This window comes from Cryptomeria japonica, chromosome 6 (genome assembly GCF_030272615.1).
Source record: "Cryptomeria japonica chromosome 6, Sugi_1.0, whole genome shotgun sequence".
Classification (NCBI taxonomy): domain Eukaryota; kingdom Viridiplantae; phylum Streptophyta; class Pinopsida; order Cupressales; family Cupressaceae; genus Cryptomeria; species Cryptomeria japonica.
The window spans coordinates 947,767-974,449 of NC_081410.1; the positions used below are offsets into that span (position 1 = coordinate 947,767).

At 33.5% G+C, this 26,683-nt stretch overlaps 2 protein-coding genes across 2 annotated transcripts; one reads left to right on the top strand and one right to left on the bottom strand.

Moving 5' to 3' along the window:
- Window positions 1-2,376: 2,376 nt before the first annotated feature.
- Window positions 2,377-5,402, top strand: LOC131029407 (GDSL esterase/lipase At2g23540-like). The gene is made up of 5 exons (XM_057959878.2): window positions 2,377-2,850; window positions 2,928-3,058; window positions 3,983-4,222; window positions 4,407-4,662; window positions 4,797-5,402. Exons 1-5 carry the CDS (start codon window positions 2,613-2,615, stop codon window positions 5,021-5,023), a joined length of 1,092 nt encoding a protein of 363 aa, XP_057815861.1. The 5' UTR covers window positions 2,377-2,612; the 3' UTR covers window positions 5,024-5,402.
- Window positions 5,403-23,441: 18,039 nt separating this feature from the next.
- LOC131077536 (GDSL esterase/lipase At1g71691-like) lies at window positions 23,442-25,481 on the bottom strand. Its single transcript, XM_058015049.2, has 5 exons — window positions 24,852-25,481; window positions 24,625-24,752; window positions 24,214-24,456; window positions 23,803-24,061; window positions 23,442-23,720 (listed from the first exon to the last, which is right to left on the bottom strand). Exons 1-5 carry the CDS (start codon window positions 25,078-25,080, stop codon window positions 23,497-23,499), a joined length of 1,083 nt encoding a protein of 360 aa, XP_057871032.1. The 5' UTR covers window positions 25,081-25,481; the 3' UTR covers window positions 23,442-23,496.
- Window positions 25,482-26,683: the final 1,202 nt, after the last annotated feature.

A 26,683-nucleotide genomic window follows, 5' to 3' on the forward strand; every position in this document is an offset into this window, starting at 1 on the left:
GTGTACTGACACCCAGGCCAAGCAAAAAGTCAACACGGATTTTCGCGTTTTTAGGCGAGTGAAGAAGGCTATTTTTTTCACATCGCCACTTTTTGGCCCCCCTTGATCCTGCACTAACCCAGTAGTTGAAAAACAACTTCAATATTGGATTACAAATAGTGTCCCAAAAGGTTTTTAAAAATTTTGGTAGCCATGTATGTCTACTATTCATCATGTTGGTTCCTTCTAAAGCCTCTTTTTTGAAGGTTAATTTAAATGTCCTTAGAGATTTCCTTTGGGCTTCTAGTGATGGACATGCCAACTTTCACTTGGTGACTCAAAAATTTTGATGTTTTCTATGGGAATCTAGTGGCATGGGTTTTCTCTATTTGTCGATAGGGCATTGCCTTGTCTACCAAATGGATGATAAGGGCTCTCTCACTAGCAATGAAGCCTAAAAAATTCTTGTTTGCCATTGAGTTTTCTCTAGCTTTCCTCATATTCATCTAGGTTGGAAAGGTGTAGACATCGACACTCTCCTTACCATGAAGGAATTGATTGAAATCCATGGCACTTTTGTTATCAAAAGCATTTGGAAATCCTAGGAAGCTCTCAAACCCTAGCTTTGATGAGCTAGAGATTATATGTATAATGGCCTATCCATTAATCAATACTCCATTTTGTGACATCAACTTTTTAGCTCTCAATGGAGGTCAATGACTTTCTCACGTTGGGCTAAATCTTTGAGATTCTTTGAACAAGAAGTCAAAATTTTGGTGGATTTCTTTCATCCAACTTCTATGAACTTTCTTCCTTGGCTAGATTTCAAATTGAAGTAACAACTCTTTAATCAAGACCAAGATACTTACTAAATGGTTCTTGATTCAATCCTCCACACTCCTTGCATAAAATGGGAGTGTAGTATGCATCAAACCTTGGTGGAAGGATTGGAAATGTTTTTTAGATACACCTTTTCATAATTATAAGCCCTCTAGGGGATGTTCTTGGCTCTCTTCTCATCTTCACATGGTAGATCAATAGTTTAACGCCTACTGGTAGCTTCACTGCTCTCATGGGTTTTGGCAAAAAATATTTTATGGAGTTTTGGATGTTGTTTTGGAGCCCAAATTTGCTCACTTTGCTTGGTGTTTGTTGTCCCAAGGTCTTCTTCTAGGGACTTGTCTCACCCACATGAAAATTCTCACTCTGAATTGCCCTTTTTGTGGCAAATTGAGTCACTCAAGTATTTCTAGTTTTGTTCTCAAACTCAAGATGCTTAAAATTGGATCCATGACTTTTTTAGGCCCTTCAAGCCTAATCCCTTCTTGTGGCACATGATTCTAGATGGAGATTGGCCTAACCTACCTCAAAAGTTTCTTAAATATGACACACAAGCAAAGTGAATATCTTGTTCAACATATGGAAAGACAAGAATGTGGGTTTATTTAATTGCACTTATATTGATATATGTTTTTCTATATATTATAAAGGTATGATTTGCTCTAATGTTCTTATGTAGATTCAAGTGCAAGCTAGTAAATTTGTACTTGAAGTAGCACATCTCCATAAGCCATTGGACCATTAGAGAAATGTCCCTTGCACGGTTGCCTAGGTCCCTCCTGACTCCTCTTGTTGTGGGCATCAACATGGGCGTAGTCACTCTTCTAGACAAAACAATGATGATGATTGCGATCTTAGTCTCACGGTCCAAAACACCTCAAAATCCTAGGGACTCTACTATTCGTGGAGGATGGTCTCAACCCTCGTGATTACCATCTTTGCGACAAGACACTAGCTATTTAGACACTAGCAAATTCTTTTGTGTGTCGCTTGCCATCTCCTTGCTTCACATATAGCCACCCATAAAGGAGAATGCTGAAGATAATGCATTCACTGGTTGGGAGCCAATTGATGACTCTACCCCTAATAATGATTGGAAAAAGTTGAATGTTAATGATCCTCCTTCTCTGACACAACCACAACTACTTAATTTCTATTGAGTTTGATCTCGTATTTTTAATATTTTAAAAAAAATTAGCCCCTTATGTTAGATTCATGAATATGCTTTTTACCACTTTTTTTTTTTTTTAAATATACTATTTTCTTGAAAACATACCTTTTTGAGAGTGCATTCAAAGTGAAAATTCACAAACAACCAAAAAAACAACCAGCGTGCCCATTGAACCTATGGGCCCAATTGTTAGTTGATTCATTGTATTTGATTTTTGAAGTAACCATGAGAGCGACTATTTTTATATAATATTCAAAAATGTAATCGATGGAGCCATGTTGTCGAAGATTCACTCCACTTAGCACAGACTGTAATGGTAAATGTGTACTACATACTAAACGTAGGGAACTGTTATATTCGCCCCGTGACTCGAACACAAACAAAAAGAAAAAGGAATCAAAAGCTTCCCCCATGTGAATGCACAGCCCGAAAAAGGTACGAGTTGATGTTCGCTTCTCCATGATTCTGCATAAATGATGAAGCATGATCATAACAACCAAATTCCCAAACCAGTGAGATAGACGGCCATTCTTTTCACCCCGACAGATTTTTACGTGTCAGATGCTAAATGCATTTTGGTGCGAATCTGAGACGAACTGATTGAATAATACTGACTGAGAAAATGAGGCCAGTGATGAGAATAATATGGAGCCTTGGAGTTATTATAACAATGGGAGTTGCAGAATCGAATGAAATCCCTTTCTTCATATTTGGTGACTCTCTGGCGGACGCAGGCAACAACAATTACATTGCCTCCCTCTCAAAAGCTGATTTCCCCCCTTATGGAATTGATTTCACACTTTCAGGGGGCAGACCCACGGGCCGTTTCACCAATGGCAAAACAATCCCCGACATCATTGGTATATAACTTGGCATGAGATTAAAGCATTTTATAAACTCTTATTTCATGGTTCAGATTCTTATTTTCTCTTTGCAGGGCTTAGCATTGGGAAGACAATGTTACCCCAACCATACTTGGCACCCACTACCAAAGGAGCTCTCATACTTCCTGGAGTGAACTACGCATCAGGGGCATCTGGAATCCTCAATGTCACTGGATCTCTCTTCGTATGTTTTTCAATGCATTTTTTTTTTCTTGGTGTGTGTTGAATCTTATATGTCAAATGCAGTGTTGGTGTGGGGAATTGTAAAATATTTTGTATGCTCAGGTGTAAATTGTTGATGTCCCATGTATGGAATTGAATGTTACTCTGTATCTGTGTTTAGTTTGTAGGACTCTGTACTACAAAAACTAGGCTAACGAGCCCGGTATATGGGTTGTCTCTAAATATAAGTTGTTTAGGAAAAATATATTGGAATGAGTATGCATTCTTCTTATTGCTTAACTTTGTTTGTTATAGAGCCAAATTAGTGTTTGAGCATAGCGCTTTTCACTTTCCCTTTAGGTCTTTACAGGGGTTGTTCCAAGTTGAAATGACTATTAGAGAATGTAGTTCTCGCAGACTGGAGGTCTTCCATTTCTTGTGCATTTTGTTCTCTCTCCTGTGAAGCAGTGGACCCCTCTCCCAGCAATCTATTATGTTCAGATCCTGTGAAGAAATTAGAAAACCTAGGCTCCAAATAATCCCCAACAGTAATTTTGTCTCGCCTTTCCAAAAAACTCCGGATTATCCTTAACAGTGTTTTCGTATCTAGAGATTTCCTTAAATTCTGAAATATCCCCAACAGTTTTTTCACATTCTTCTCTGTTTGGCAAGCTATCGAAGACATTATTTGTCCTCCTGTGCTTCTTTTCATCAAAGGTTTTGGGTATTCCTTTGATCAACCATAACCAGAAATTCTTTCAATTGGGGTGCAAGAAAAGTAGAAAAATGTTTTGGGTATTCCTTTAATATGTTTATCTGGTCTTTCTTTTTGATGTGCACATCATGTGGGACACTACAATCCTCAGCTCTCATATTATAGACATTGATCAAGATTTTGGAATCAGAGAGTATAAATCCTCATGATCATGCATTGTTTTGCGTTCAGGCCGCGCGTATTGTACTGCAGCAACAAGTTGAGTACTTCGAAACAACGAGGATGGAACTCGTCGATATGCTAACCGAAGCCGGTGCTATCAAGTTCCTTGAGAAATCAGTATTTACCGTGACAACAGGCTCAAATGATTATCTCATTAACTATCTTTTACCTGTCTCACCCATGAGGGCTCGTTACACACCAGATGAGTTCCAGGAGGAGCTTATATCTCAGCTAGGCGTTTTACTTATGGTGAGATTTCTCAATCATCTTTCCTCAAGGGTATGATCTTTAGTAAACCCTAATCACGAATGCTGACATAAAATGAAAAATAAGCCGGTTTTGTTATGGCTGACCACTTTTTAGTACTAGAAGAGTAATTGTAAGCACTTAACATGGCAGCTAACCTTTTCTTTTTTTTATTCTATTTTAACAGAGATTGTTCAGTTTAGGGGCCAGGAAGTTTGCTATAGCAGGAATCGGGCCTCTGGGATGCACACCTTTTGAATTGTCTTTAAACAAATCTACGAATGGTATATGTATTTCTCAGTCCAATAATCTGGTAGTGAACTATAACAGCCGTTTGAAACAGCTTATTACCCAGCTAAATTCCAGTCTACCTGATTCTCATTTTGTGTATCTCAATACTTACGACGTTGTGATGGACCTCCTCCAAAACTACCAGAAGTACGGTAAGAGCCTGTAATACATTTCCCATTTTTATCAACATATCTTTCATAAAAGAGGGACAACTATACAACGAAGTGAAGACCATTAGTTTTAGCTAAATTTTTATTATACAATTATACTAATTAAATGTATGCAGGTTTTGAGAATCCTAATACTGCATGCTGTGGAGCTGGTGGGCAGTTCAGAGGAATAGTTTCGTGCCTGCCAAACATAGGATTCTGCAACAGTGATCGATCTAGATATATATTTTGGGACGCTTATCACCCAACGGAGGCCACCAATACTCTTGTAGCCAAGAAATTCTTGGATGGAACTCCAAAAGAGTCTTTTCCTATAAACTTGAGACAACTCTTCTCCATTTGAATTAATTATATAAACAGGAAAAGAGAAGTTCGATGGATTCTGAGATGAAGATTTTCTTACTTATGGAGGACTCGATTAGAGAAAGAAATAATGTCTTGTCATTAGGCAAGATGAGGCGGCCGGAGGTTGAATTTAGAACATAAGTGTGCAACTGCAATAGTTTTAGTGAGAAAATGTAAAGAACTATATTAATATGGATATGGAAGTTGAAGGTTTTTATAAAGTGAATTATAGAATTATATTGTATAATTGCGTCGCTTGCGGGAGTGTATGGATGGACTACGTGACAAACGTAACCATAATTATTATTGTAGGAGAACAGCGGTGTCCGTTGCTCCAAGTGTGAATATTTTGTATTATAACACAGATTTTAAACTTATGAGTGCTCAACATTGATTTCACGTTTCTCTTATTTTATTTTAAGTACATAACGATTATAAAGCTCTCAATTCTTGTAAGATATTGTCTTTGTTGAGTATTTGTACCTATAATTGTTTGATTCACATTTCTTATAGTTTTATCTTCTAAGTGATATAACGGAATAAATATAAATTGTAAAATTAATTTATTGCAGTTACGTAATAGAATAAATATTGATGTAGAAAAGAATAATTTTAAAAAATCAATTTATATTGATTTTTATTTATATGTTGTATTTGAGCATGGCTAATGATAAAGCATTATGTTTGGATGGATTTTTCTAAATTTTAAAATGTTATTTTGTATTTCATGAGTTGAAACTTGTTTTATATTTATAAATAAACTATCTTAAAATGCTTTCTTATGATCTTTGATCAATCATGATATTATCAAATATATTTTCAAATCTAAGGAGTTGGCATGCATTTCTAGTCGGTCCATCCTATAAAATTGCTTAATGTGTCTTATAACATTTTGGCCAAAACTCTTGCTCTATGTATTTGCCATCTATTACCTTCCATTATTTTGTTGGAGTAAATTGGATTCCTTCAAAGTCCTTATATCATTGAATATATCATTATTGTTTTTAAAGAGATCAAATGACTTGGGGCATCTAGAACAATTTTTTTTTTTTTAATGTTGGAATTTGAAAAGGCGTCTAATCAAACAACTACATGAAACAAGTAAAAGGGTGACTTCCCTTGCTAGAGAGTGTGTAAGAGAGGCTAGTTTTGGTTTGTATGCTTGTATCCCTTTCCCTTTCTTTTGTCACATTTCCTTGCAATATTGTAGCAATATTTTCTAAGCTTGCCTACATTTATTGCAATAGCTTTTAGGTTCCTCACCCTTAGCATGACTAACCCTTTCTGATGATACCCAAAGTCTTCCACTTTAATTATTAATTTTGAAGCTTTAAGAATTTGAGCATGTAACAGTGCCACCAAAGAAACCTAATAAGTGTGTTCCCAAAGTCTTCTATGAGGTGAAGAGGTATGCTTGTTGCTAACCCACTGGATATTATTTTGGTTCATAATTTAATAATGATTGTAAATTTGGCTCAAATAGTTTGTGATTATAATTTTTTGGTCAATTGTGTACCATCTACCCTACAAAAATACTAGTTTCCTCATGGAGTTAAATTTGATGACATCCTCAACTTATACTTGAATAATATTTTCTCTTCATGTTTATGGAAACCAACAATATAGATACGGTCATTTTCCATGGACCTTACTATGTATATAGCCCTTTTCTTATTTTCTCCCTAAATAAGGGATTTTATAATTGTGTCTAACCAAAAGGATCTTAGGGTACCTATGTAACTCATTTTTTAAAGGTTGCATATGGCTTGTTATCATTTCTTTAACCTCAATGCCTCCTTCCTTGGATTGATTATTTGTGTCAAAACTGAATAAATTATCTAGCCTAACTACAATGTAGAGTATGTATGGAGATTAATCTCTTTAAGGATTTAAAGAAAACCACTGACATACAAATATACAATGTGCACCATGTGTATTTTATTCTATGTATCAACTTACCCAACACTTATTTGTGATGTCAAGCATCTTACTATAAAATACAAGCTACCCTAGATAGTTGTGTATAAGACCAAACCAACATCCAAGCCAACCACTAAGGTAGGAAAAATTTGAAGATGGATGGACTAGTGTTGCAAATAGTTTTAAAACTTATAATATGGCCTAAAAATACAAGTGGACTACAACTCTAATTGTCCTAATAATGGTGTACTTTCCAAGACCAAAACAATAATTTCTACATGGCCCTAGGTTGATGACAAAGCAACAAATCCCATGGGATCTTCTCTACCATAAGCTATTGATAAAGAAAATAAATTGGTTGATATGCAACCAATAAATTTTTTTTGTCAGCAATATTCACGAATTGACTAATATTTGGACTTGGGGATTCAAAATTTGGCTAATAGTACAAGATATATGGCAACCTGAATTGCCACATTTTTGCACAAATTTATTTGAGTCCTATTTAAATCGCTAGAACATTTATTTTATTGTTTTTAAACCAAATAATTTTCCATAATATTTGATACTTAATTAGATCATATTCACCAATAATATTCTATAATTATTGGTAATTTTAGGGTCATATCACTAAATTTTAATCACCATCATTGATTTTATTTACAATCTAATGGTGTTACCCCAAAATTTGAACTTCAAAATTTTCAAATTTTAGTGCATTCTCCTATATGCTCCAAAAGCCCAAGTAAACACCCTTAACCTTCATCCCATTCCATACTTAGTCATTTTTTCAGTCAAGTCGGTGGTTTTCAAAATTCGAAAGCCGCCAATATTAGAGGTTATCAAAACCTTTAAACCTCCAACAAAGGTTAGTTTTCAGTTAAATCTTAGTTTGAAGAACTTACAAATTGCCAACGTAAAAGGGAAAAGCGGTAAAAAGAAGAGTTTGAAAACTTCATAAAGTTTCAACTTGGTTCGCAAAGGGAGGAAACTGTCGACAAGCCTTTGAAGTGACGAAGGAGAAGTTAGCCAAACTCAAAAAGTGCCTACTAAGTTCATAGAATAGAAAAATCATCGACATGATCAAAGTGGTTGTTTATGTCAGTCCGCATTAAATGACAATTAATGGTGGGGTTTGTGACGATATTTAACAACGGATTTTTAGGATATTGCCCACATCAAGCACAAATCCAAATGTGAATTTTCCACCTCAACAATAATCTCTTTTAATTAGTCATCAAGAATTTATTTCATATGTTGTTTAAGTTATTTTTAAAATAAACTTTACTATAATTCTAAAATACTTTGTAACTGATTCTTTTAAAGATTCAGTTACTCTCTTTTTTTTAGCAGTTACATTGTTGGAGATTATAAATGTGAATATGATAGAGGTAGAGGGGATCTTTTCTTAGTTGTTCAGGAATGAGAGAAGCAGGGGCAGTTGTTTTTCTAAGTCATTGTTTGTTGTATAGGGAGATGAGCCTGTGAACTCAGTTTTATATTGGGAAATAAAGGAGGTGTCGATAAATCTGTGTGTTTATTTGTATTTTCTTTAGATTGCAAATTCCTCCACCTTTGTAATATTTTTCCAATGTAATTTCCGCTATATCAAATAGTGTGGATTGTTATTTCTGAATCTTTGAATTCAAATTAATTAATCTATTATGAAGATCTACTGCTCATCCTTCGTGGGTGTGGGAGAGGTGAACTTTGTGTTAGTTTTTTGCATTCACCTGATTCTAGATTTAACCTTTCACATCTATTTCATGGCTATGGGTAGATGGTAGTGTGCCTTTTCTTCTTTCTGATTAAAAGCATACCCTGTATTTCCATTCACTGCATAACTTTCAAAGGTAGCTACGCCTTGTAAAACAAGCAAAGAGAACTTACAACTATCATTGCAAGTGACTCAACTATTGGTCAGGTTGTCATTTATGTGGGCCAGGGAGTATTAATTGAAGTGACAAATCTGTTAACCAACATATTTTTGGTGACTCTACTGAGGACATAATCGAAGTACTTGTGTTTTCTTTTCTAAAAAATTTAAAGGTGCCTCCTCGAGGATGGAGGTTGGTGTCTTTGTGAAGTGAAATGCACCAAAAGCATTACATTCCAACAAAGACTTATGTCTAGTTTATTTTTTAGAATTGCACTATGGCACTAATTTCTTCCCGGCCATGGGGAAATCACTTTGGACCAATTTCTTTGCCAAACTATTAACCATTGCCTGAAGGATCAGTAAATCACTTCTCGAAGTTTAGTGGAAAAAACCATCATGATGCTAAAGATCACATTCTAGCATTTACAATTTCATGCCGCATTTTGGGGGTAAGTGAAGAAGATGTTTTTGTGTGATTATTTATTGAATCTCTTATTGGACCTGCAACAAATTGGTTTCAATATTTAGAAGAAAAATGTATTACTGATTGGGATTCATTGAAGAACAAGTTTTTGGGAAGGTATAAGGTCCCTGTTGATAAAGCTTCTTTGCTGGGCCAATTTTTCAATATTCAGAAGCAAGAAGGTGAATCAATTAGAGACTTTGTGGATAGGTTCAATAGGCTACTCAGAAAGATCCCTATCTCTATTCAGCCAAGTAAGCAAATCCAACTCTGTACTTTTATTTCTGCATTGCATCTATACGTTCAATTTGAGTTAAAAAAATACAAAGTAAATGATATTTAAGTTCTACAACAAGAGGCTGTAAAAATAGAAGATGATTTGATATTATGTGGTTTGTAGAAAGCATACTAGGTTGTAGATAATTCAAGTAATATGTCACGAATCGTTTTATTTAATAATGTGCAATTTAAAGATGTAATGTGATTTTGAAATTTAAAATAGATTAGATCATTCATAATCTAGTATGAGGAAATATAGTATGCTTTTTACTCCTGCAATTGATATGAAATTCGACATTTAATATTCTTTTGGGTTTGTCAATACTGATAAATTTTTGAGTGCAAGTAATGTAGGATGAGGTGAAGGAGGTCGAAGGCGAGAACATGAATCAGGTAGAATTGCTTTTAACTAAATGTCTTCGATGGAAAAGGGAATCTCTCACACACCACATTAGGATTTATAATTTGCATCTTGAAAATATGGATGATTTAAATGACCTTATTTGAGTGTTTGTTCAAATTGAAATGATGAATTTAGAATGAGAAGTAGATTTATTTAAATGTTTATACATGTGCATTAATTGCATGATGTGAGTAGTGTTTGAATTAAATCTAAGTTGTGTGAGTAATTGTGAAATATTATGCTTTATTGTTAAAAGAGATAAAATGTATAAACAATTCAAAAATGAATATTGACCCTAGGTTTAATGTTCTTTTTAGATATGTATAAATGTATGAAAGTTGTACTTATGAGTTTACCTTTGTAAATTGAATAATAGTATAATATATATATGAGAAATTTATTCAATCATATACATATATCATTATCCAATTATCATGAAATTTGACTTCGTCAAGAATTTTGTCTATACATACGTAATCATTTGAGATTAAAAATATATACGCATTATATATGTGTGTGTGTGTGTGTGTGTGTATGAATTCTAATAATAATTTGATTATGTACTTGTAAACATGTATGTAAATATTGTATATGTATTTTTGAAATTAAATTATGTAATGAAAATCCAATTTATATATTTTATTAAAATAAAAGGGGGGGTTTATCAAAGAATTTATTAAACAAAGTTTAATGTTTAATATTAATGAAAATTCATTTTTTATATATATATATATATAAAACATATTAATAGTAAAAGGTGGCGGGTTAAGGTAGTCGACCGTTTGAGGCTGAAGGAAGAGCCGCTTTGGTCGGTTTGTTAGCAGACTCCCTCCACCCATGGTAGCCGCTGTTAAAGCAAATACATAGGCCAGATCACGATGGAGACTTAAACACTCCCACGACCCCTTTGTGGGTGACTTGGCATGCAACATGACTTGGCATGCAACGTGACTCTTTGGTGGATAAGCTGAGAAGTCGACAGATTCCATGTTCGACTGATGCAGCAATCAAGCTCCAACTGAAACGGTTGGAGGTTTTTAACAATAAAAGACTAGAGCTTGCCACAAAACGAGGGTGGTATTTAATTCATAGAACTGCGTGGAGATTATAGTTACAACCACATGACAATAGAAATAGTGGAACAGTAAATAAGACCCAAAGGATAGCAGCAAACATAGCTAATGATTAGAATAAATAGACATATAAACACACACATTAGGCATTCTTTCTCACATGAGATTAGAAGAGCGATAATTTCTTGAAGGGAAGGTTAGAATAGTTGGATATAGAGGAGAAGAATAGTTGGATAGAGATAAGAATAGTTGGAGAGAGAGAGAGACTTGCGATCAAGGCGTGGAATCATTTGATGAAGAACAACAAGGTCAAAATCTTACAATCCACTCTAAGTTTCCAAGAGGTTAGAATCCTTTGTTATGTTTTATTTTATTTGTTATATTTGGTATAAAATGTGTAGAAATGGAAGTTTAGATAATAGGTATGTTCGTCCAAATGGGTAGCAATTATTATTATCTTATTTGAAATGCTTTGTAAACCATTGTGGAATAGAAGAAAAGAATTTGGAGAAAAGATGTTGTTAATATCGTATTTTGCGTAAAAATAATTATTTCTAATTCTATTTTAAGAATGTGTTTGCATACTTTAGGTTATATATGAGATTAATTTCATACATGTATAACACCTTCTTTTGTATGTACTTTATTTTAGACAAAAGATTGATTTTAAGATTATTGCTTATAAAAGTTTATCGTTTTCCAAAATATGAAAGATTGTCTTCGATAGATATATTAGACAAGTAATGATTAGTAAGCAAAAATGATATCTCTATTTTGTTTTAAAAGAAAGATTGTATTCTCAATAGAATTTGTGTTTGAGGGAATCAAGCTAGGGTTAAGCTTGAGTTAGAAAATTTACCTTTCGAGACGGGTGCCGAATGTGGATGTTTTAGGGAGAATAGTTGCTTTTTCCAACTATTATTTTGATGTGCATGGCATATACTCGATCGAGTTATTGTTTGAATTATTTGTAGAAAAAGATGGAAATTCCTTATTTATGCTCTCTACCACATCCTAGTATGATAGTGAATGCTTGTTTCTTAGAATGAAGTAGGAAAAATGAAAATGCATATATTATCTAGGCATGCACCAAATTCCCTCTTGCTTTTGAATTCTTTGGTTAAACCAATTCGTGCAGGGTCGGGTATTCTTGATTGATCAAGAATTCCGAGGAAGCGTAAGCTTCAAGGTTGGCTGGAAAAAGCGCCTGATTCTTGTTCTCGTCTACGTTCAAAAGACAGAAGGAAGTGACTCAGACTAAAGAACGATGGATGCATCTTCTTATATATTCTTAAGGCAATTTGGAAGCCTAAGTAGGAAATAAGAACTTCTTAGTATTGGATATTGTATTATTCATGTGCATTATTATGATATATTCGATGTTTGCTTATATCTTGTATAAAATATGCTTAGAGATTGAAATTTTAAGTTTATTTATGAATAAAGAGTAGTTTAGGGTTAGATCCTAGATTGATGTCTTTACATAATATACCCATGAGAAAACATATCATGCAAAAACCAAGTTTTCAACATATACATGTTTCCAAAATGCTCAACCTCCTTTTGTTGAATGTTTTAACCTCACTATTTTTTTATTCGAAGCACTTTTGTGAAGACAAATTAAGCCATGTAAAAATTAATCCTCATATGAATAGAGGAGTTGAAGCATATTATTTGCATTATGAACAAGATAATGATGAATTCATAAGCCCATCAAATGACTAGAAAAAATGAAAGATTCCTCCATGATGTTAATGGTGAAGAGAGTAGTGCAAATGAAGTTATTTCAGCCTCCTTATCTACTACAAAAGTGCAATCATTTACTTTTACCAGTGATAAGGAGCTATTGGAGGAAACACAACACAAAGATGAGGTGTTGAACATCCATTCTTCGAAGTACATGTAAGCAGATTACAAATTCTTCAAATTCCCTGAGCAAAATGAAATTAAAATATGGCTGCAAGACGAAATCAGTAATGGCTTTTCTTTTGAATCCTTTCATTTTAAAAATCTGAATGCCAAAATTTTTAAACAAAATTTGAAAGATGAGGTTAAAAGTAGCCATAATAATTTTGATATAAGTGATCAAATGGATAAATATGATGAACCTCATATTGAGTATACTCCAAATTAGTGCCTCGGTGCATTTGAGGATGAATTTTTATGCAGAGAAGAGGTCATTATGTCTGTTTTGCAAGTCATAGATGACGATGATTTAGTGAGCCATGAAACTATTGAGCCAAATCTTGCAAAGAGAGAAGAGATCATTCCAACTGGGGGTGATTTTCAATCACATAAAAATATTATTTGCAATACAGATTTTCAAATTGATTCACTTCCAGTTTTACATGAGACACATATGGCTAATGATTGGTCTTCTAGTGATTCAATTGTTTTTTTCCATGCATGGGATATCAGTTTGGGTGTTGCAGGGAGGAATGGTTTTAGGCAGGAATATGTTGAGGAGATTCTAGAGGTATATGATGCTAAATGGCTATTTGGTTCTAGAGCATTATTCGAAAGGTCTCTTTGGTTTATAAATTCTAGATTATTGTCTCCAATCATTGGATGGCTTCTGAGTCTGTAGGTGATTCATGGATACATATCTCTTTTTCACACTGGTATCTATTTATCCCAACCAGTAAATGGATTTGCATAGTCTTTTTGGGAGTTGAGTGTTTTGCACCTAGTCCAAGTGCTTATAGGTGTCTTAGGTTGTTGCTCTTTCCTTGGTCTTTTGGTTTGGTTCTAGTTTTGATTTGTGTTCTCCTTTCTTTCTGCTATTGACTTTGTTGTCCGATAGATTTAAGCACCGGTCTATGCATTGAGATTAAGTCCCTTGCTTCGTCCTTTGTAGTCCTTGTCCCCAATCAAAGCCTTTTGTTACCCCAAAATTTGAACTTCAAAATTTTCAAATTTTAATGCATTCTCCTATACACTCCAAAAGACCAAGTGAACACCCTTAACCTTCATCCCATTCCATACTTAGTCATTTTTCAGTCAAGTGGGTGGTTTTAAAAATTCGATAACTGCCAATATCAAAGGTTATCAAAACCTTTGAGCCTCCGACAAAGGTTAGTTGTTGGTTAAATCTTAGTTTTAATAACTTACAAATCACTGACGTAAAGGGAAAAGCGGTAAAAAAAGAGTTTGAAAAGTTCATAAAGTCCCGACTTGGTTTGCAAAGGGAGGAAAATGCCGACAAGCCTTTGAAGCGACGAAGGAGAAGTTAGCCAAACTCAAAAAGTGTCGACTGAGTTCACAGAATAGAAAAATCATCGAAATGATCAAAGTGGTTAATTATGTCAATCCACATTAAATGACAATTAATGGTGGAATTTGTGACGATATTTAAAAGCATATTTTTATGAAATTGTCCACATCAAGCACGAATCCAAATGTGAATTTTCCACCTCGACAATAATCTATTTTAATTAGTCACCGAGACTTTATTTCATATGTTGTTTAAGTTATTTTTAAAAGAAACTTTATTGTAATTCCAAAATACTTTTTAATTGATTCTTTTAAAGATTTAGTTGCTCTCTTTTTTTTTAGCAGTTACATTGTTGGATATTATAAGTGTGAATATGATAGAGGTAGAGGAGATCTTTTCTCAACTTTTCAGGAACAAGAGAAGCAGGGGCAGTTATTTTTCTCAGTCATCATTTGTTGTATAGGGAGATGAGTCTGTGAACTCAGTTTTGTATTGGAAAATAAAGGAGGTGTCGATAAATCTATGTGTTTATTTGTGTTTTCTTTAGATTGCAAATTCCTATGTCTCTGTAATTTTTTTCCAATGCAATTTCCTTTATATCAAATAGTGTGTATTGTTATTTACGAATCTTTGAATTCAAATTAATTAATCTATTGTGAAGATATTTTGCTTATCCTTTTATTGTTTCTCATTTGTGGGTGTGGGAGATGTAAACTTTGTATCGTTATTTTGCATTCACTTAATTATGGATTTAACCTTTCACATCTATTTTATGGCTATGGGTAGATGGTAGTGTGCCTTTTCTGCTTTCTGGTTAAAAGCATACCCTGTATTTCCATTCATTGCATAACTTTCAAAGGTATTTGCACCTTATAAAACAAGAAAAGAGCACTTGCAACTACCATTGCAAGTGACTCAACTGTTGGTCAAGTTGTCATTTATGTGAGTCGGGGAGTATTAATTGAAGTGACAAATCTGTTAACCAACAAATGACAAGTTGTATATTATTGGTTAAAACATACCCATGAAGCTCTAATATTAGCTGAGCCCAAAATTATATTTGGGTCATTAAAGATTTATAATTTAACGAATGGGGTTAAATTTGGTGGACCAAAATGTACCTGCAGAGTTCCAATGCCCATGGGGCCAAAAATAAAACCTAAAAATTAGATTATAAATAAAATCAATGGTGATGAATTTTTTTTATAGTTGTTTTAAAATATTCAATTCTTGATTTAAAATTTTGAAGGGTTAAGGAGTTATAGACATGAGTACTACACCTTAAGGCTTAAAATAGTCAATCACTGCCATTGTCAAACCTTTTTTTTAGCAAAACTTATATAAAAGTATGAAGTAAAATATTACAACAATAAATAGAGCATATAGTAGATCTAAAAGACTAAAACCTAAACCAAAGAATCCAAAATAGGGGAGAAAATGATCAACCCCAAGTGAAAGTGAGATACTACAATGGGAGCAAAGCTTGGCCATATACACTGTAACCTTATATACCAACATTTTTATTATGAAGAGGAATGACACTCACCCCAAAAGACCCAAAGAGATCAAAATTATAACCAAAAATTAGGGGAGAAAATCTCAACCACCAACTTACATTATATGTATGATATCTATCCAAATACATAAATATAAACAAAAGATAGTAACACTAGCATAGAAGGCTTTAAGCAAAAAATAGGTCTTTACTTTTCCATAGGAGTGTAATATTTTCAAAAAGAAAGTATTTCCCATGGTAATTAATGTGTTTTACTATACTTTTTTGTCAAGATTCACCAATATTTTCTATAAATTTCTAGTGATTTAAAAATAAATTAAAAAAATAAATATTTTTTTTAGAAAATGAAAAAAATTGCGAATATTTAAATTAATATTTTTTCCAAAAAAATGAAAGGTTCTCCAGGATTTTGTATACTTTTTCAAGAGGGTTTCTTAAATTTATCACAGGTATGTAACCAACTCTCACCATCCCTCTAGTGAGTTCTTCAAAGATGTTGGTAATCCCAAATACTAAAGAACTCCACTCTTGGGGATGTTTCTATCATTGCCCAAATTAATAATGTAGACTATGTCTTGCAACTAAAGAGAGGAAGGTGGCCATGTTCCTCCACAAGAGATTGACGAAGGATAGACTAGATGCTAGTGCTAAGCATGAATGTCTGTGTGGTACTTTATAATCTTATACCAAAAAAAATAACAAAATCTAAATCTAATTTAGAAATTGTGTTTAGTTCTATACAAGAATGAAATTATAAAATGATGAATAGGTTAACAATAGAATAATGAAGTAAATTAATAAAGATTAAACTAATCTATTATAATAAAATAACAAGGATAGAAAATAGAGGGAACTTAGATATTGATACTTTTCAACAAGGTTGAATATCCTATTTCAAAAGACCCATACACCTAAAGAAGATAAAGTAGATTATTTGTATGGTTACATGGAGCTTGCCTTTTGATCAAGACCCTAGGTTAGTTTTCTAGCTTCCACAAACAACCAACATTTGTTATAATAGTAAAGAAAGCATGTGTGTTCTTTATAAAAAGGAATGAAAGTAATAATGTTTTTATATAAAAATATAATGGAATTTACATGATAATACAAGTGACTAGAGAGTGATCAAAAGTACCAAAGGTAATAAAAAATGGGATTCAATGATAATGACAATAAGAAAATGAGAAGTATCTAGAGAAAAATACAATATAATTCACCTAACAAATGCCTTGAATTGTTGTAAGATTGATCTTACAGTTTCATGAGCTTAACATAATTGGAGAATATTCACATCACTAAATTATTGGTAAGAGCTTAGATTTTATCAACAATGGAGATAATCACTTTAATAGAGTTCATAATTTTTAAGAGAAAGTGTGATACAATGAAAAAGGATTATTTAAAATGGGTCAAAGAAGGAGAAGGGGGTAAGTATAGCTATTAATATTTTCTCCATAGTAGTTACCTACCAATTTGAACTTAGGTGGTGGATATTGAAACACTTGGTAATGGTCCAAGAATGATGAAATTTCATGCGATACTGGCACTTCATGTAGGTCCATTGAAACATTTCATGCAAGTTCCTAAACATTTCTAGCTATATAAAAGGTCAAAATATTAGAAAATAACACAACCTAACACGCTGAGGAGAAACAACAATAGAAATACCCTGCCCTTGGCACCAAGAGGTAGAAGGCTAGGAGAAATGGTAAAAATATCCTAAAAAATGATAGGGGAGATAAACATCAAAGTGAGTATAAAATATTGTGTAAAATTGTAAGGGTTGCAATTTTTGACATCACATTTCCCCTCCCCCCCCCCATTTTTGTGGGCTTATAAAACTACTCTAAATATGATTCATGCTAAAAATAAAAAGGAAAATAATAAAAATTGAAACTATATATATTGTGACATACTAAAAAGGGTATTGTAAAGGAAGCAAAATTAATACTTTGAAAAAGGTGATACAAGATGAGGACCTACAAAATAAATGCATTAAAAAACAAAAAATTGCATAGAAAATAAAGTTGACAACACAAAAAACTTGTACAAAAGAATTATTTGACCAATAAAACTTGCAATAAACATGTTAGAAAAATTATAAGGCTTAAAAATATACATAAACACGTATTAAAGAAAATACATCATCGAAAAACACACAATAAAAAACCAAAAAAAAAACACAAGAAGAGATTGAGGAAAGATAAAATGGGACATTTTCTAGTAATGTGTTGTTATAAGGGATGTTGAGTTTGGTTTGAGGGCTATAAAATTGTATTGTTCTAAGAAACATACAATTTCATCACAAATGAAAGACATTACAAACTATGTTATAGGGTGACCATGAAAGTATTCAAAGGCGTAGGTCATATGAAGTGCATAGGCTAGCAAGTTGGATTATGCTAGGTGACTCATATGCTACCAAGGTAAAAAAAAATGAAGTCCCATAATTGATGGATAATGATGAGCAACTTAGGTCCTAACCGGTACCGAGAGGTGGGGGGGTGAATCGGTACAGGCAAAAAGTTCTACTTCAACACTTTGATAAATCAAAACACAGACAACCGGTTATCATCATTTCTCAACTTAACTAAAGCAATACTGATTACACACATATACTCTAAATAGATATGCCAGTTAACAGAAATGCTTCAGACATCAATCAATAGCTCTCAAATCATAAAGATTACTTTGCAGATATAATCATGCATGAGTTGTATCAATAATATCATAGACAAGTTAACATTGCATGCATATCATACTTAATGAAAATCACACAATCATCACATGAAAAACTCAAAGCCCATAACACACAGATTTTTCACGTGGAAATCCAACTAGGAAAACCATGGCGGGGATGAATACCCACAAGCTTATTTTGAACTCTTTTGAAGTCTGCTTTGTTAGGAGCCTAGTTTAGTTAAAGACTTTACAATAAGGTTCTGTTAGGAATCGATCCTATTAGGGATCACCCGGTTAAGGGATGGCTATAAAATCCGGTTAAGGGTTGAAACCCTGTTAAGAGTTACCTTGCTAGAGGATTTAAATAACTCAATGAACTTGAGCCACCTAGTTAAAGGAATTACAACAAATCCTTCTAAAGCTTACCCGGTCAAGGGATTTTCCATCTGTTGAAGTGGTTAGAAGACAACAGATAAAACACCGATCTGAAGATAGCACACCTTGCTAGGGCAGATCCTTTTTAGTTCCTCTCTTCTGCAATCACAATCTATAGATTTCTCTCTCAGGTTTGGCAAGTATCCAATGTCCAATTATGCGAACACACATACAACTTTTGCCAACGCCTACATTAACCCTAAACCTAAATTTTACAAAAACGGTTCGATCCTAACCATCTGCTTACAAGTGGTCCAATCCTGACCATCCAAACTCGTTGCATAAAAAGAGATGATCTTAATCAGACGGAAAATCATTTTGCATCGTTTAGGCTTTTCTGTATCTGCAAATTAATAACCCATCATGCACTCTTCACCTACTGGATCAAAGAAATGCACACTCCCGAGGTGGGTAATTATTGAGTTTAGTCTTTCACACAGCTGACATGGTGTTTTATTCCTTACCTAGCAGGTCACGAAACATCTTTGGTTGCTCTGCATAAGCCAAACCGGTAACCCTAGAAGTGAACTGAGACTATTGACTAGTAGTCACACTTAGTGAACCCCGATATTGGTCCACTCCATTCTGATTGTCCATAACCGCTGTCGATCTCCATACATACCGGTTCATACTGGTTCCTTTGCTTGGTCATTAATGACAACATCTTCTGATCTTCATCCTTCTAGAGCACTTATTGACATCAATGACAATATACATTAACATCGCTTCATCATATGCCAACAATAATAAGCTACAAAGTTGTATTATGCTAGGTGGTTCATATGCTTCCAAGACTATAAGGAGCACATAATTTAGGGAGTGCAAATGTGAGGTGTGTGCAAGCAAGAGCCTCCTTTAAAATATTTACATGAATATATATAATGTGATTAACTTTAAGGTGTATCTTCCTTGAAAAAAATATTACTAAGTCTAAGTTTATCCCCATTGGTGCAAAATAATTTTTTAATGCATTTCATATGCTAGGTTTTTAATTTTAGTTTATGGGTCCATCTTTAGTTAGTTTCTTCCAATCTTCGTAAGGTTTTAGACAAGGGAATCAAATTTCCCCTTTTCTATTCATCATTTTTGTAGAATCTTTAAACATAAGTAATTGGGTTGAGCATTGATGGGGATGAAGTCTTTTTACTAATGGTAATCAATTTTCTCATTCATGGGCTCCTCCTCCACCTGCCAAATGAGATTATAGATAATGAGGATGGTCACAACTTTCTTGTTAGTGATCTACCTCTTTGCCTCACATGGAGAGATTTATAGGTGGATTTTTTGTAGATCCTTTAATTGGTTTGAGTCCAAAAAGTTTCCTCAAATATATCTTTCTATTTCAATAGCCCATGAAGAAGATGATATCTAAAGATAAAGATAAGGACGATGAGCTTTGAGACCTTATCATGGATACTCTAGACCTCATTTATATATGGGGTAAACCAAGTTATCAAGACCCTCCTCCTCCCACCTCTACTACTAATAATATTGCTTAGTGAATTATTTTTTAAATTTTTATGATTTGAGTGTTTGTTCCATATGAAATCTATTCATTTTATATCCATCCACTTTTTTCGTGAATTCTTCTAATATTATTTATATATGTATATGTGTGGTACTACAAACAAATACTTATTCATAAAAACTCAAATAATTAAATTATGATTTCTTAATAATATAAATTTTTAATATATATAATCATTTATATATGTCAAATATATAATTAAATATCCTCATATATATTTCTTAATAATATAAGTATTTAATATATATATATATATATATCTGTGTCTGTGTGTGTGTGAGTGAAATATATAATTAAATATCCTCATATATAATTTAATCAATTTATTTTATTATAACAGCTTTATTAACTCATACACAAGATTGATTAATAGTTGGTTACTTTATTTTTAATTAAGTAGCCTTGACAATTTATGAAAGTGGTTTATTTTCCCTGACATCATACTATAAGTAGATGAAAGGAGAGTATACATATGATAATGACTTTGCAACGATTATTTTTTGTATCTAATTATGTTGATGTGAAGGAAAGAGTGATATGTTAAAGTTCGGAAACATAATAGATAAGACACTACTTTCTTATAATAAATGGGAATACTTTATACCTCCTTTCAAATATGACCCTTTTTCTCATTTTATTATGTTGAATATTACATCCAGTCATGTGATAGATGTCATGTATAAAAATAAGTATAATAACATATTGGATAAGTGATACTTGAACTCCAAGTTTATGTAGAAAAAGTGGGTTCCAAAAGAATGATTTGATTAAAATTAAGGAAAAAAGAATGATTTGATTAACATTAAGGAAATAAATTTGATGGGAGTTAAAAAAACATGATATAAAATGTTTGTTTTTTTTAATTTTATTTTATTTTTCTATTTTTTCAATCATATTTTCTTTAATGATGATTGAGATTGTGAGACAAGAGTAAGGAGTCGAAAATAAGAAAGAGCGGGGTGCATATTCTAGAGATAATACAAATATCACATTATTGGGTGTTTATTATGTTGGTATGTGATGATTGATCATGTTGTTGGGCTTAAATTTTTGGTGACTTTGTCAGGTGTGGTTTCCCAAAAATAAAATAATGGGGGAGTGTATGGGGAGCCCATTATTTAATAAAGGAATTGTCTATATTGTTTAAGTGGTTGTGTAATGTGAAATTTATCAAACTGTAATTTGCTCCAAACATCAAATAATAAAAGAAAGTGGACGGTTATTTCTATGTGGATGTAGCCCACATCAGACGAACCACGTTATATCAGTGTGTTATTGTAAATTATTATTTTTGTCTCTTTTATTTTGTATTATATTTAATATTGCTTATTTCTCTGATCTGCCAAAACCCTAACATATTACCTTGAAGACAATATTACAAGGTCAAAGGCATGTGTCATCTTCCATCTCCTTCCCTTTACTCTTTCTTCTTGTAAAATATATAAGCTCCTCTATGAATATTTATGAAAGAGGACTTGGGGTGATCTTTTGCCATCATTCTTATGATCCTAGGTTTGGTGAATCACTTGGAACTCAAACCTCAATTTCGTTATAGGTTAGGAAATATAGAATATGACAAGAAGGTTGAGGTTTGTGGGTGTTTGCCAATTGTTGGCTATCATAATGTGGTCATTAGATATGCAAATATCAATGCAAAGGCAATCATTCTAAACACGGATTTGGATTAATATCTAGACAATGATTTGCATGCATAACAAAGTTGTGTGGCACAATAGCTATTGGACTGGATAAGGAACCTCAAATTGGCCATCATTATAATTTATCTTTATGGCCAATGTAAATTGCAATGTATAAGCAATGTATGATGCCTTATTCCTTCCAATTGATATCTTCAAAGTCCATCATTATAATTAACCGTTATGATTAATGTTAAGTACAACAAATATATAAATATAATTTGCATTGGGATAATGTGATGCATGATGTCTTACTCCTTCAAAAGAACCTCTTCAAAGCCAATTTTTATATAATCTAGCTTAATGCGCATCTAAAATCAATTGTAAGAGTGTAGAATATATTATACAAATAATGAATTAAATTTTTTTATTCTCTTTCAACATATAATAAGACCCTAAGCTTTTCAACCAATAAAATTATAAAAAATAATTTTTTAATACAAATTATTAAGATAAATATTAACTTTACCTATACATAATCTCTCCATATTTATGAAAAAATACTTATAAATCATCTAAACTATTCATTTTCGTTTCAAATTTTATTACTTCACAACCATAAAGACAATAAAAATAAATTGAAAAGTAATAATAGTCTATTGTTTATACTCCAATACAAAAAATTCTCTCCATCAAACCCAAATTAGCCTTCCAACCCATTAAATTCCTTTTTTTTAAACCCAACTTCCAAATAAGTTTATGATAGCTCTGCCAAATTGCCATGAGTGCATAAATATTTTTTTCGTTTTCTAATTTAAAATTATATTTTTTGTTTTTATTTAAAATGTTTTTCCATCATATAAATTCACAGTCCGCGTGGGTTGACGAGGAGGCGAGAAGCATATTAATAATTTATTAGAAGAAAATTTGAAAGTTGATGCAGAGGCAGCAGCAGAAATGGGCACAAGTAGCACGTTCGAGTTTCGAGTAGTGAATGCACGAATGCGCTCGATTTCATATGCAAGCCCGTGACCAGTGACCAGTGACCAGCGACCAAAAACAAATCTCTGCTGTAATTGTCCTCCACTCCAACTGTACTGTCTTTTCTTCCTTCTCTGTCACCCACTCACTCCGCGTTTCACGTGCACGAATATTTTTTTTACGTTATTAGCTAATTATCATTATTTTAAAACTCAGCATAAATTTACTAAATATCTTCAATCAGTCATTTTTTCATTTTAATTATAAGATAAAAAGTATTCACATAAAATCAGAGGCTAGAAGTTAAAATACTCAACACACGGCCACTTTTGATTTTCAATACTGAGTATAGTTAAATCCAAAATTAACGCACAGATGTAGGAATTGCATGTTTAAGATTGCTCCGTTGCGAAGTAAAATTTTCGTTTAACACAGTGCTTTGGATCCAGTACATTTGAAAATCAAGAGAGAGCCATGAGGTCCTTGAGATTGATAGGCCTTACAAATTCAGGGGACCCTGCGTATTGAAGGTTGGCCAGGATGGAATTAAGGGCATCACTGGTGTGGAAGGCGTCCCAAAACACGTAATCTGCACGGTGGAAACATAAACTCGATATGGGAGTGCATGGAAACTCTGCTCTCAGACGCCCTATTCCGCAGCAACTCTCATTTGCGTACTTGAATCCTGCATCCGTGAAAAAAGTTTCCTAAATTAGAGCTATCCTTAATTAAAATAGAGTTTTGAGAATATAATAACAGCAATTTACCAAATGCAGATGGATCGTTGATGACTTGAGAAAGAATGGCATAATTGTCGCTCAGAATGAAGCGCGCATCAGAGAATTGCATTTGCAATTCGTTTTTAAGCATGTTTTCCAGACCCTTGTTGAATTCTGTGATGATACTGTTGATGTAATGTACACAGCTTCCATTATCTGGGTTTCTTGAACTTATAAGCAATGGTGTACAACCTAGGGGTACTAGATTGGATACTAGAATTTTTCTAGCTCCCATCTCATATAAATCCTGCACCACAAAATACATAATAGAACATGTGATGTGACTTCCCAAACATCAAACCTTTAAAAATATATGATTGTCATATTAGTGGGTATGTGAACCATATAATAATAATTAGAATGTCTTCAAATCTATTAATAAGAGTAGGATGAGCTTACCTTGAGGTGCTCTGCAAACTTTACAAGAAGTAGTTGCTGGTATCGGTTCACGCTGTAGAGTTGAGAAACTCTTGACTGGGAGAGAAAGTAATTGGAAATATAATCATAGCTTCCAATATTAATGTAGAAAAGAGCTTCGGAAATGAGATGACTAGCATTTTCAGCTTGTTCCACCACAGAAATCAAGTCTGCCTTTGTGTTGGAGAAGTACTCAATCTGCCTCTCAAAGGGAATTCTGCCAATCTGCAAACCCATATTACAGATAAGATGCCTTTTAAGTGAGTGAATTTTTATGAGATGTGTTGTTTTAAAGCCAAAGAAGATTGATTATACTTACTGTACCAAACAACACATGATATTTAGCTGTGTTGGAATAAAATAAATAGATCTTTGAGGCCATTTGGAACTTACATATTTGTAGCCAGTGGAAGGCAAAATTCCAGAGCCTCCAGAGGCAAAGTTGACTCCTGCTAGTATGTTTCTCCCATTTGCTTCTGGATCTAAATATGGGACAGGAGAAGGCACCCCCATGATTTGGCCTGCCACCAAAAAGACACACTAATTAACTTTGCTAAAGTACAACACAGGCACTGGACTTGGGAAAGTGGAAAAAATGTAGTTTGAATTTTTGTCCATACAGATGTAATCTGGAGTTGTTCTTCCATTGCAAAACCTTCCAGTGGGTAAGCCATTTCCAAAGTCAATGCCATTGAACCAAATATCTCCCTTGGAAAGAGTAGTAATGTAATTATTGTTTCCTGTGTCAACCAATGAATCTCCAAAGATAAAAATGGCAGGAGCAGTAGAGGCAGTGGCAAGTGTGAATAATCCCATCAGTGTAAAAATAGCAGACCAAACCTTTGCCATGTATAACCTATCAGTGAACTAAGCACACCAATGTCTCAGAACATAAAACTCAAGTGCTTTACCTTGCTGCCAAACTACAAGAGTGTCTTTATATTATTCTAGATGTTCTACATTTGAATGTGTTTTCTGAAAATTGACAGCTCCATGTTTAGCAAACATTGTGATGTGATCCATCTCTTATTGAAAAACAATTTAATGATTTGACAAGAAAGGGTCACATGTGACATATTCTGCAACTTAAATTGTTGCTTAGCGCGTTCTTCTTCACAGGTTATGTTTGCCAGTCCATCTGAGCCTTGGGCCCCTCTAGTGCAGATTTTTTCTCTGATATAAAGTGGTCGCCAGCGCCTGCAACTAAAGGTTGCAAATAATAGAACTTCGAAAAAAAAAATCATTACGGGAAATAAAATGGGAGCCAAATTCCCAACACAACCAAAAACAATTTCATTATTTTATCACATGTTCTTTCTCAACCTCTTCCTAGATGATCCTCACCCACAAGAACAGTAGAAAGCCACTCCCAAAAAATGTACACCTTTCCAAGCATCCCCACAACCCCACTCCAAAAAGGACACCCGCTAAAATAGGAGCCATGTCCTAACAGCAACTGACACGTTTGCAGTAGGGTCCATTAAATAACGTACTCTAAAAGGAATATGGACAGGCAGTTACATATTACCCTAGCAGCAACTCTTGTAAGCAAAATAACAAGCATAAATTAGACCATCATGCATTATACCAACCATATTTTAAAAATTATAAATGTCCTAGTTAAGAAGAACTCCAGAACCTTACTCTGCCCATGGCCTGTTCTTCCACCATGTTATGTACTTCTAAATTTTAAGCCTTATTGGACCATAAACTATCTCCCTCTATCAATATCTTCATTTTCTATTTTCTTAATTTTTTACAAGGTTAGAACCACTTCTATTTGTCCTTTACTAAAAGCTATTTTTGCTTTCCTCATTGCTTGTTTGGTCATCAGTTGTACTCACAGACAAATAAATACAAATATAAATCATATTAAGGGATTCTAAAATTCTCATAGGTGCTTCTTCCTTCTCTACATTATGACATTGCGGTATGCTTTCCAATTTTCCTTTGTAGCTTGTATCTTTTCCCTAGCTTGTTTCCCTATTACAAACTATTAAGAGTTCATTTTTATCTTTGTTTATGTTGACTACCATATCAACTTTTGACATGTTTGCAATATCATGCCCTTCGCATTCACTCTTCATTGAGGCATTCCCTTTTATAAGCATTTCTCTACCATCAAATGTGTGGTCGTCAAATATTAAGATCTTTGTTATTGTTTCATCTTTAATGTGGATTACATCCAAAACCGCAATATCTTAGTAACATCTGGTGATTGGCAGCATTCCTCTTCATTACAATCTTTGAACTCTTCTTCTTTCCCAGTGTAACCAATAATATTTTCTCAAGCTTCTTTAGGTAATATAGCTCAACATCTTCATCTTGCTCTTTATCTTCATCTCATTCATCTATTTGATCTCTCTAAAACTTTTTATAGAGCACAGTTTAGGCTCTTCCATCCACCAACAATTATGTCAACTCTTCAAGGAATTTAATTTTTTCATGTTCC